General features: G+C 42.2%; 1 protein-coding gene across 2 annotated transcripts in view; it reads left to right on the forward strand.

The window, feature by feature from the left end:
• The window catches only part of LOC111157509 (synapsin III), a 508,652-nt gene that overhangs the window by 51,640 nt on the left and 444,268 nt on the right, over window positions 1-12,744 (forward strand). For both annotated transcript variants that reach the window (XM_022518973.1, XM_022518974.1), the window contains one exon: window positions 3,342-3,399. In XM_022518973.1, coding sequence (XP_022374681.1) covers window positions 3,342-3,399 — 58 coding nt within the window. The remainder of the gene's footprint in view (window positions 1-3,341; window positions 3,400-12,744) is intronic.

Consider the following 12,744-nt stretch of genomic DNA (forward strand, 5'->3'; position numbering starts at 1 on the left):
CTACTACACTCTGCTGTCTTGTTGCATAGAGGATCAGGTGAATTTATCCCTACAGCCTTGGCTGTAGATGTTACCACCCTTGACAAATGAGAAAACCATGACCTAGAAGGGTTAAGTATCTTGGCTTGGAACATGTGGTGAGTGAGTTGTAAAGCTCCAATTTTGCCCAAGCCACACTTTTTCCAGTGTACCAGTGATTGTTCTCATTAGTTACCCTTCTGAAGTCCCAGGCCCATCTAGTACTTCTTTTAAACCTAAACTAGAGGGAACCTTGCCCTAAATCTGACTCCAGTCCTTAATAGCTGTACCCCTTCTGATAGCAAAGGAGGGCCCTGCACCACGACCTTGCAAAATGTACCTTTAGACCGTGCACTGGATACACAGAACCCTAGAATTCCCTGCCCAAAGGGACCCTGGCCCAACTCATGCCCTGTGTATGCCAGTTCCCCGTCCATCCTCCCAAGTCATTGCCAAGGGAGAACTATTGGTGGGGGCATGAGTGAAGAAATGAAGCATGGCACATGGGCTAGGCAATCCATGAGCCTGCACAAGAATCCTGGGTAGTGCAGGACAGAGAGAAGGGTAGAAGGAGAATTAGGGAAGAATTAGGGAAGACTGTAGGGACCAAGACATGGCAATCCCCATGTTGCCTTATTCTGGGTAGAACTCTAAAAATTCCAAGAAGTCTAAATTCTGATCCTTCCAGGCCATTATGAAGTTGTACTTGTTGAGGAAGGAAGACAAACGTGTTTTATTTTAATGTTTGCTGGATTTATTTATCAATTATAAATATTAGATATGTGATATAAATATTATAAATATTAGATATGTAAATAGGCCTCCATTTGCTCTTTTTCCCCAGGCCCCACAAATATTAGAAGTGGACTTACCCCAGTATCTGTAGTTTGCTGACACTACATTTAAAGGTTTGTGGTAAAATTCACACTGTGGGAAGGCCCCCTTTGCATGAGCCTCACTGCAAACACATTTTGTCAAACACCGTGCCTGGAAGAAAAAGCAGAACTTTCAAGTCACAATAACAGCTCCTATCCCACTAAAGTTTTGTTCAGTTGATAGCTAAGCCTGTCGACATTGTAAGAAAAAGTAGTGTTAATGTTAGAGCTACCAGTCAGTGATTTGGACCGTCTTGGAAAGAGAAGAACTCCACTGGCATCAGAGAAGTGTACACAGAGACTCTTTGGAAGCAGACAGACTGAAGCTTGGTCAGAGAATTTGTAGAAAATATTCCTTCTTTCATAAATAGCAGGTTGAAAAAACAGGTAACAGCATGGATATTCCAGGAAGAAGAATGGAAGAAGAAACTAAGAGTATTCTTGGATGTACTACTTACAAATTATTTATTAGAACTCAATCAAGTAGGGATGCCTGGGTGGCTCAGTTGGTTAAGCAGCTGCCTTCGGCTCAGGTCATGATCCCAGCGTCCTGGGATCGAGTCCCACATCGGGCTCCTTGCTCGTCAGGGAGCCTGCTTCTCCCTCTGCCTCTGCCTGCCATTCTGCCTGCCATTCTGTCTGCCTGTGCTCGCTCTCTCTCCCTCTCTCTCTCTGACAAATAAATAAATAAAATCTTTAAAAAAAAAAAAAAAAAAAAAAAAAACAAACAAAAAAGTACACCCACCTAACTGAATGGAGAGTTGGGATCTTCCTTTGTGTGTGCGTGTGTGTGTATGTGTGTGTGTGTGTGTGTGTGTGTGTGTGTGTGCACCAGTCTGCAAGCTCTCTTAACTGTGGCAAAGAGGAGAATGGGTATTGGAACAAAGAGCCGTCTCTACCCCAGAAAGGTTTATGTAAATGCTTAACACAGTGCTCAGTTTATAGCAAGTGACTGAGAACTATTTCTTCATACCCAAATCCAAAAGGACAAATGGAAACTTTTGTTACTTTTGCCTTGTGTGTGGGAGGACATCTAAACCTAGAGCACCCCAACATTTGCTGCTATTTTTCAGGGTTGAGCAAAAACATAGAAGTGGAATTAGAAGACCAGGATTTAAGTCCCTTGGGCAAAATATTTCATCTCTCTGGGTTTCAGTTTTGTCTTTTTTTTTTTTTTAATAGGATGGAAATAATAATGCCTTCTTCATGGTGGTGGTTGGAAGCATTAAATGAGAAAGGCTGTATGGGTTAAAGCCTACAGCACAGTTTCTGTCACAGAGTAAATACTCAACAAGTGGGTTTTTTCCCATCTATATCTTCACTCATGTATTCATTCAACAAATATTAATTGAGCTCCTACTGTGTGTTAAGCACTCTGGTAGGTGTTAGGAGTATTTGTTCCTTACTTCAAGGAGCTGTGTTATAGTTTAGTGAGACACAGGCATTAAACGCAGTTACTGATTATAACTAATTATATGTAATAAATACTATGGAAGAAGAGTAAAAAAAGAATATGTGAAGAGAGATGAGGGGGTAAAGATTAGAGTGCTTATACGGAAGAACTGGCAAGTGGATGGATTTGGGAAATAATTAGAATGTAGAATCAGGGACGCCTGGGTGGCTCAGTTGGTTAAGCAGCTGCCTTCGGCTCAGGTCATGATCCCAGCGTCCTGGGATCGAGTCCCACATCGGGCTCCTTGCTCGGCAGGGAGCCTGCTTCTCCCTCTGCCTCTGCCTGCCTCTCTGTCTGCCTGTGCTCACTCGCTCTCTTTCCCTCTGTCTCTGACAAATAAATAAATAAAATCTTTAAAAAAAAAAAAAAGAATGTAGAATCAGTGGGGATAGGAAGAGAGAAAGAGATGACAAGAATGATGTCTATGTTTCTGCCTTGAGCAATGGGTAGATGAGATGCCATTACTGAGAAGACAGAAATAAGGGTATAGAGGAAAGATGATAGAAGGATGGATGGATGGATAAAGGGATAGATGAGGGCTGCTTCCTTGGACAGATGGACAAATGGAGGAATGAGTGGATGGATAGATAATTTATTGAATATATAGAGTATAACTATAAATACTAAAAATAAGCAATTCTGCATTAGTTATATACATAAGATTCTTTGTCTCATTTGGTCCTTAAAATAACCCTTAGAAATATGTCATGAGGTATTAATATCTTCCTTACAGATTATAAAATTGAGACATAGGGAGGTCGAGCCACTTGGCAGAACCAGAACCTGAGTCTCCAATCTTCCGATCCAGTATTCTTTCACTTCTTGCCCACAATGCATAAAATAATGAGAGAATCAGAAGTCAAGGTGGGAGGAGAGAGCATGAAGTTACAAATGTGTCTGACATGCACCTCTGGTGGTAAGATCTTTGGGAGAAGAAAGAAAACAATAAAGCAGTCTGCACCCTTACTCAGTAGTTCTCTTCCTTTCTTTCACAGGACCAAGTATTTTCATGGAAAGAAGGTGAATGGAGAGATTGAGATCCGAGTAGAGCAGGTAGGTTGGAGCTGGGTCTTTCATGCTATCACCCTGATATTTTCCACAGCTGGAGCAACCTTGGTCCTCATCTTATGTGGCTACTGTGAGCCGAGATTACCAGAAAATCCTGGCTTATGCCTGGGAGTTTTACTAAATTCCAGAATTATTTAGCATAATGTTCTTGTTTTAGCAGCAGAACCTTTCTTCAAAGGAATTCTCAAGTAGGAACCCATTTTACAAAAAAGAGACAAGTAGAGAAAAGAGAACTGATGAAATGGGCATGGGGAGCCCCAAAATCTGTCTGTTCCATCCTGTTCTACCTTCTCCCCATTCCCCTTATGCCCCCAAGGCATCTCCTTGGAACTGCTTGGGCTAGGCACCACAGTGGGTTTGAATCCTGGCTCTCTCATTTAATAGGTATGGGGCAGGTGAGTCAATTACTCTATGCTTCAATTTCCGTGTATCGTTGTTGGGATTAAATTATTTAAAACACCAAATGAGACTAGAATTACAAATACTGGCTCTTGTTGTTACTGCTAATATCAACAGCTAGGCACCTCAATTTATGGGGAAAGAAACATGAACTTGCTCAATGCTACATAAGAAGTCAGTGGCAGAATGAGGACTAGAACTTGTGATCTCCAGATCTAAGGCTCCTCCCATTCATTCAGTGAATACTTGTTGGGGTCTACTAAATGCCAAGCATGGTGCTCAGCCTTAGGAGAGCACATCAAATCTTGGGCTCTGGAGCCAGACTTTAGGTTGGAATCCCAGTGCCACTCCTTACTAACTGTGTGACTTTGAGCAGTACTAAGCCCTTTGCAGCTCAGTTTCTTCATCTGTACAGTTGGGTATTAATAGCATCAATTTCATGGGGTGACTATGAGGATCAAATGAGTTAGTCTCCAAGTATTTGAAACAGCACCTGGTACATACCAGGCACTTAGGAAATGTTACCCATTTATCATCATCATCATCATCAAAGACAAAGAGTTAATAAGATAGACGAGGTCCCTACTATAAGATGAACTCAAAAAAGTGCAGTAAGAAAATAGAGGGTGTGACTTTCTCAACATTCTTTGAATTTGGTGTGTTGGAGGAACAGAAAGCCTTTCTGAGCATCCAATTTGAGTTGGCTTAGTATTAAAACACCTTAAGCTTGAATTTCAGTTTGATCCTGTGGCTTTCTTTTTTTTTTTTTGATCCTGTGGCTTTCAAGTCAGTCCAATGTCTACTGGTTTTCCTTCCATGGCAAAGAGTAGGTTATTTTTGTTCACTTAACAAATATTTGTCAAATGTCTACTATGCTAGCTCACTAACATGTGGGGAAGGAGGATATAGAAGTAGAGGCTCTGTCCCAAAAAGTTTGTGGTCTAGGAAGGGAGGCAAGATAAGTCTTCATAGAACCTCAGTACAGGTGGAGTCCAGGAAAGAGAGCTCTAGACTTAGTGCTAAGGGCAGCAGAGGCCACCACTAATTGAGAGAGTGAGAATGGCTCCAAGGAGGGGGTAGTATTTGAAGGGCATCTTGACAGATGGATAGGATTTCAACAAGTGAATGTGGCAACGTGAAGAGTAATGAGATGGAAGCATTGTAAGCAAAGTTAAGGGGGCTGGAAGTATAGGGTATGGAATGGTGGGAATCCAATTTGGTTGAGTCCAAAATAGGACACATCATCTTCCCCTAGCCCCAATCTGCTTTGTTCTCTCTCTCAATAAAGAGTTCTCTCTCTCAATAAAGAGTACCACCCCTTTAATCTTCCATGTTAGCTAGAAACCTGCACAGGCTCCCCGATGACTCTCCTCCCTCCACCACTATACCCATTCAACTACCAGAACCTGTTGACTCCACATCCCATGTCTCCAGTCCATCCACTTCTCCATCCTTATTGCCTAGATCCTTGGCTGAACCAGCATTAGCTCTCACCCAGTCTTCCTTATCAGTAGCCCTCTAACTCTATCCTTTTTACCCACTTCTGATTTATTTTTACTACTAGAGCTGGAATGATCTTTCTTTTTTTTTTTTTGGTAAAGATTTTATTTGTTTATTTGACAGACAGAGATCACAAATAGGCAGAGAGGGAGTGGGAGAAAGCAGGCTCCCCGTGGAGCAGAGAGCCTGATGCGGGGCTCAATCCCAGGACTCTGGGATCATGACCTGAGCCAAAGGTAGAGGCTTAACCCACTGAGCCACCCAGGCGCCCCTGGAACAATCTTTCTAAAAAAGCATATAGGTTCTTGAAAATGTTAGCTTTTTTTTTTTTTTTTTTAAAGATTTTATTTATTTCAGAGAGAAAGAGCATGAGCAGGGGGAGGGGCAGAGGGAGAGGGAGAAGCAGATTCCTTGCTGACCTGGGGGTTTGATGCTGACCCAGGACCCTGAGATCATGACCCCAACCAAAGGCAGACAACCAACTGAGCCACCCAGGTGCCCTAAAGTGTTAGCATTCATTCATTCATTCATTCATTTATTTATTTGTTTATTTGTTTATTTATTTATTTATGATTTCCTTTATTTTTTTGTAAGAAGAGAGAGAGAGCCACACAAGCAGGGAGAGAAGCAGGCTCCCTGCTGAGCAAGGGGCCCCATGTGGGACTTGATCCCAGGAACCTGGAATCATGACCTGAGCTGTAGTCAGATGCTTAACTGACTGAGTCCCCCAAGTGTCCCAAAGTGTTAGCTTTTAAATCCCTTCCTCAAAGACTCCTCCTCTCACACCTTGATCTAAATCAGCTAACCTGGTTGTTCCCTATCATAACACTGAACTTTTCCTTCCTAGCCCTCACCCATATATACAGGTTTGGGATTATTTGCATGAGCATAGGGGCCATGGCTATTTGGATCTCACTTTGTTAAGTAGCGCAGGGCCTGGCACATACTAGAACTAAAGAAATACTTGCAGAATGAATAACTGATAGTTTCCACAGATTCCAGACTGCTTGTCAGTTTCCAAGGGAGATAAATCACTTCTTCTTAATCCCCCTCAAAAATCTGGTTTTTCCATAAGCCATCTGGTAAATGCTCAGTTGCCAATTTAGCTAGCCCTATCTCATCCCATTTGTGGAAACTCCAGAGCCATGTTTTAATTTTACCCGTTTATCTCAGTGATACCCCTGGCCCAACTTATGGGTATAAAATCCATGAGTAGGAGCATCATTGGTAATTGCCCTATGAGTAACTCATGCAGAGGCTCTGGGGACACTCAGCCAATCTATGAAGCCTGCAATCATGCTGGAAAACATTTGCTAATTTAGAGTCATCCTGATTTCCAGCCATCCCCCTCCATAGAATCCAGAAGGCAAATTAGCCAGGAGACCAAATAGCAGGTTATTTGGGCATTTTTCCCTGAAAGACTTGCCTTCCTAAACCTATCTTAGAGCCTGAATTGTTTGCCTTTTCCCATCTGGATGAATGGGCGGGTCACATAAGCAGCCCCCCAGGAATCTCATATGTATTCTCTCACACTTAGGAAAAGTCTTAGGATGGAAGCCACTGTTTAGTCTGAGCTGGTCTCACATTTTGGAAGTTTGTCTCCCAACTAAGGGCCAAATTAACCAGATAATTGCACTGTCTGGGTTTTGCTGGACAGAGCAAATGAATTAGTTGTGGTTGGCCTAGAGGAAGCCTCGCCCTTCTCTCCACCCTCTTCCCCCCAAGTTCAAAAACTGCTTGCCTCTGCTGTTGCAGAGCCAGGAATCCAGAAACCCTGGGGGGAGACTGGGGAGGTGAGGGAGGTAGGGACTGCATCATGTTGCATTCCATTACCCAGAATGCCCTGTTGGCTCTGTGGGGCTCCACAGCAGTGTCCTTGAAGGGTCTGAGACATTCTGGCCAGGGTGGTTGGCGTGACAAGCTCTCCTCTATTTATATTTAGGGCAAAAGTTCTTTTTCTCCGCAGGTACAAGTCACCCCTCTGTGGGACTAAGCAATGAGTTTGATGAATGGATTAATCTCAAATAGACTCAGTTCTGAAAGACAAGCAGACTAGGACTTGGTGGGACAGAGCCTTGGGCTTCTTTCCTCTCTCATAAAAAAGGCTGCAATTACAATGGTCAGTCTTTCCTCAGAGATAATAGAGGTACCAAGGCATAAGCAATGACAGTGTCTTGCTCTAACAGATGGAGAGAAAGACAAGAGAAGGTAAAGAATCTGCTCTTGATGCCAATGAAGGAAGCTGGACAAGCCACAGGTTCACATATGAATGCCAGTGGCTCCCTTTGAGTCCTGCCCTCTTGTGACACTGGAATTGGGATGGGGTTAGGTAGATGTGTGGATCCCAGGAAAGGCTCTCGTGATTCAAATGCTATTCATCTTCTGCTCTTTATATGTTTCTTCAACTCACATGTTTTAGGGAAGCAAAGGTGGGATTTTTCTCTTATAATAGTTTAAACACTCTTTCCATGGTTTGGCTGTTATGGACACCGCTGCTATAAACATCAGGGTACATCGGGGTATATACCTAATAGTACAATTGAATGGGAAGAAATCAGAGAGGGAGACAAACCATGAGAGACTCTTCACCGTAGGAAACAAACTGAGGGTTGCTGGAAGGGAGTTGGGGGGGGTGGAGTAACTGGGTGACAAACATTAAGGAGGGAACATTGTGTGATAAGCACTGGGTGTTAGGTGTAACTGATGAACTGATGAATTACTGAACTCTACATCTGAAACCAATGATGTCATATATGTTCACTAATTCAATTTAAATAAAAAATAGTTTAAACACTCAAGACCATGATGTATACATTTTACATACCCACTTCAGCCTTCCATTCACAGTTCTTTATATGTCAGCATTTCTTAGAATGGATCTTTGCTGTAGATATTCTATTGACCATAAAGACCATGTGATATTTCAAGTAATAGTTGCTAAGAAGATAGAGAAATGGAAGTTGGATGTTAATTCAGATCGATAGATTGGTAACAGGTTGAACATTACCCCCTAGGAAATGATTATTTAATAGAAATATACCTTGAGAGAAATACATGTAATGGCAGAGCCCTTGACTATATTCTTTTCCTTAATAGAGACTTGTCAAATTATGTTTGCTGATGACTTGAAGCTGAATGAGAGACAGAATATGCTACATTAAATCTGAAACAATCAAATGGAAGGGGAATATAATATAAGGCCCTATGGAAAAACTGAGCTGAAGAGCAGCAAGATTAGGGAGCTTTAGCTAATCAAAATCACATGGGGAAAGAAAAGATCTAAGATTTGAACAAATTCTTAATATTTGTGGAGGAAGTCTAGTGTGGAGATTAAGATTGTAGCTTCCGAGTAGGAGGAACTGGAGATGGATCTGAGCTCTACCACGTTTTTTTGTCTTAACCTTCTACTTATAACATCTCTATGCATGTTTCCTCATGAAAAATGAGGATAATAATTTCTACCTCCTAGAGTTATTGTATGAATTATATGAGTCAGTGTAATTATATGCTTGCCATGGTTTCTGGCACATATATTAGGTGCTCAATAAACTATAGTTACGGTTGCTACTTCCCCAAAACCTGATGCCTCTTCAGGCTACATTATTAAAGAATAGCATTTAGAATCCAGGAAGGTGATGCTACATAAACACATGTGTACACACACACATGCACATGCACACACTGTCTGTGTCATATACACATGCATGCACACACATATCTTACACACACACATGTACTATGCTGGTCAGACTCTAATGACAGATCCAGTTTTGGTGTCACACCACAAGGGGTATCCCTGAAATGCCTTGTGAGGAGAGTGATAGGAGTCAGTGGAATCTGACATCTGTGAGCCAAGGGGATCACTATAAGGAAATAGAGATATTTAGTCCAGAGACAGAGGCCTTTCCTAAGATCACATCTACTCGCTGCAGAGTGTCTACCACCTGAATGCTTAGGTGAAAATGGTAACAGTTTCCATGTGTTGAGTAGTTACAAGTTCAGGCTGACTGTTTTTCATTGTTGGGATGAACACCAGCATTGCCTCCATTTTATAGAATCTGAGACTCAAGGGGAGTAAGTGGCTTTCCCGAGGTTGCCCAACTTATAATTGGCAGGAACTCGTCTTTGAACGTGGGCAATCTGATTTCAGGTCCCTCCTATTATATCTAGAGCATTTTTCTTCCAGTGGTGCAGATATCAAGAGCAATAACCAGATGTGTTGGTTAAGTCACTTCATGTGCATAATCTTATTTCAGCCTCCCCGCAACCTTTGAGATGGACATTACGATGCTTGCCATTTGGCAGAAAAAGAAAATGAGGCTCAGAAAGGTTCCATACCTTCTCTGAAATGAGTGGTAAAGGTTTCATGTGCAGGTGTGCTGAAAAACCACCCCAGACTGCCTCACTGGAGTTTGAGTTCAGTTCAGGCTAATAGTACTATCCTGTAAGAACATGGATTTCAACTTGGTATGAACATACTGTGAAGCAGTACTGAGTAATGATGAATGGCCCATGCCCCTTAGGTAGATGGGGAGTTCTAGCACAAAATGGGTGGTGAATGTGGTGAATATTTCACAGAAAATTTAGGTACCTTATCAGAGATAACCTTTATTACTTTTCTCTTTTATGTATTTTTGGCGTAAAGGTAATATATACAAATAGCCAAAAATTGAAAAGGTAAAAAATGATATCTGATGAAAGTCTACCTCCAACCTTGCCCCAACTTATCTATTTTCTTTAGCCATCCATTAACCAGTTCATTTAACAATTATCACTAATTCCTTGGGCAACTTTACAGAGAGAATTTAAATGCAGTGATCAAATATACATGTGTGTATGTTTTCCTTTGTTTTTCATAAATGGTAGTTGGTTCAAAAAACAAACCAGTAGGTATTACAAAAGATTTAATGGGAGGATTGATTACAATGGTTCAAAAGGGAAAATGCTACTACCCAGAGCCACAGCAGCCCTATGTTCCCTGCTGCTGTTGTCACTACTACCATGGCCAGCGGAGAACCACAAGTCTGCACTCCCACTGATCTGTGGGAATTGCCACCAACTCACTGTAGCCGCTGAGGCTGTCAGTGAGCTTCTGTGGCTGCCTCCGGAAGCAGAACAATTGCTACCTCCTTCCTGACTTCAGCTCTTGCATAAGTGGCTCCCATTGGTAGAAATTAAGTGGGTATGCATGTGGCAAAAGAATCTGGGAAGCATTAGATTTAGGCTTTCAGCCCCCATAGTACAAGAGAGAAGAATGGGTGTGGGTCTGAGGGGCCATAGACATTGTGTGGCAGAGTCTGACCCTTTAGCTTCATACCCTTCTACTTATCTGTACTGTTCTGCACCCTGACTTCTCACTTAACGTACTGGTTGTTTATTCCATGAGAGTACCTGCAGAGCTGCCTCATTCTTGTTAATGGTTGCTTGGAGTGCCGTCATATTCCATAATTTTATTATTACAAATAATGCCAAACCTATGTCATTGCAAATGTTTGTTAGCATATCCATAGGATTCCTTCCTAGAAAAAGAACCACTGGTTCCAAGAGCATCACACGCCTTGAGTATTAAAATGCACCTGGAGGAATAAAGGACTTCCCCTAGCTGCTGGCATTGCTACCAGAAGCCAGCCCTCAGCTGTCAGCCCTCTTCTGAAAGCGCCTCTGGTGAGGACAGCTGCCTTGCATGAACTAGCATCTGAGTTACCTGGCAGCAGTTACATTCAGTGACTGGTGGTACAAAGACCTTGCCCATTTACCTTAATTTGGGACATCTCTGAAGGGCCATCCCAGATCCAGAGCTCTTGGTGGAGTTGACAGAGGCCTTTGCTGAGATGGCAGTGCAGCCCAACTTCTCCTTCCACCCAATGCTGCATCCTTCCTTTTTCTTCATATCCGGCAGTGGTGATTCCCGGACTGCTCCTTGATGAACCTCCCACAGACGGATGTCTATCTCAGAGTACACCTCCCATTATAAGTATACACTTATAATTCTGATAGATATTGCCAGATCGCCCTCCATAGAGGTTGTATAGATGATCTGTAAGACTCTTCTGGTGTGGATTTCTAGGGCTGTAATTGACCCATGGATTCTGGTATCTATCGTGCACATAATGTTCTCCTGATTTCGGCTCAAGCATTGATTCTGAACTCTGAAGTGCTCCATAATTTGCTCTTCCTATTTGACCTCCTTGTGTTTGAAATTCACCAGAGCTTGGCGTTTCTCTGCAGGGCTGAGTCCGGCAGAACTCTACCCGCTCTGATCCACTAAGCCTTGTTTTGTTAACAAAATCCTGCAAGATTTATTTGTTTGGCTTGGCTTACCCTGACCTCAGACGTTCTGTTTTGTATTATTTTTAAAAGCGTGCAGGTCTCCAAGGAGGCCTTTTTCTTTTCAAATCTAAGAACCAGCTGGGGGAATGAAAAAAGCAGGTGGGACACTAGGGCGTATTAACTGAAACATAACCCATTAGAGGAGCAAGTGTGTCTCTTCTTAACCATGGCATTTTTAATGTGAGTGAGTTTAGCACCATCCTGGCTCTGTCTTTAGGCTCACCAATTTAAGACAACAGAGAAATAGAGAAACAATAGTAATGGTGATGGTGATTAACTTTGAACATTTTCTGTATGCTGGGTGCCATGTTAAGTGCTTCCTGTGCCTTGACTCATCCCAGAAAATGTGCCTCTTGCTGAGGAAGCTGAGGCTCAGAGATCTTAAATAAATTGCCCAGCCAGGGTCACACAGCTGGTAAGAATGTGATGCCACTGGGATCTGAACCTAGGTCCAGCTGATGCCAGGGGCCTGCTTAACCAAAGTAGATCTCTCAGAGTATATGTTGGGTCTAGAATTTGTCTTCATCAGGCTTTTTTGCATTTCTCTTCTTGGCTTAGGTTCCTCAAGCACATAATGCCACCATCCCTTCCTATTCACCTTACTCTTTTGATCTACTGAATAAATTATAAATTTTTATGAGATGTCCTTCTAGCAAAAGACTCCTTTATTTACTAATCCTGGTGGCTCTTACTCATCATTTGATGTTTCTGGCTTATTGCTAGATAGTCCTTCTATTAATTATTCTGTTTGTTCTTTGTTTTCCTCCAAGAGTAAATGTTTACTATTTGTTTCTAAGTGTAGTTGTACACTTCAGATGACCTGAAGACTATAAGAGCTCTAACTCTGGAGTCAGACTACCTGTGTCTGAATCCCAGCTCTGCCACTCCCTAAGTGACCTTGAGCAAGTAACTCGACTTCTCTGTGCTTCAGTGTCCTCAAATGTAAGATGAAATTAATAATAGTGATAATAGTAATCACAAGATGTACCTACAGAGTTGCACAAATGACATAAATCACTGCATACGAGGTACTCAAAGCAGAGCCTGGCATATAGAAAGCGCTCACTAAGTGTTACTAACTAGTTTTACAGTCCCCTTTAC

This window comes from Enhydra lutris, unplaced genomic scaffold (assembly GCF_002288905.1).
Source record: "Enhydra lutris kenyoni isolate GAN:26980312 unplaced genomic scaffold, ASM228890v2 scaffoldscaffold55, whole genome shotgun sequence".
In the NCBI taxonomy this organism is placed as follows: domain Eukaryota; kingdom Metazoa; phylum Chordata; class Mammalia; order Carnivora; family Mustelidae; genus Enhydra; species Enhydra lutris.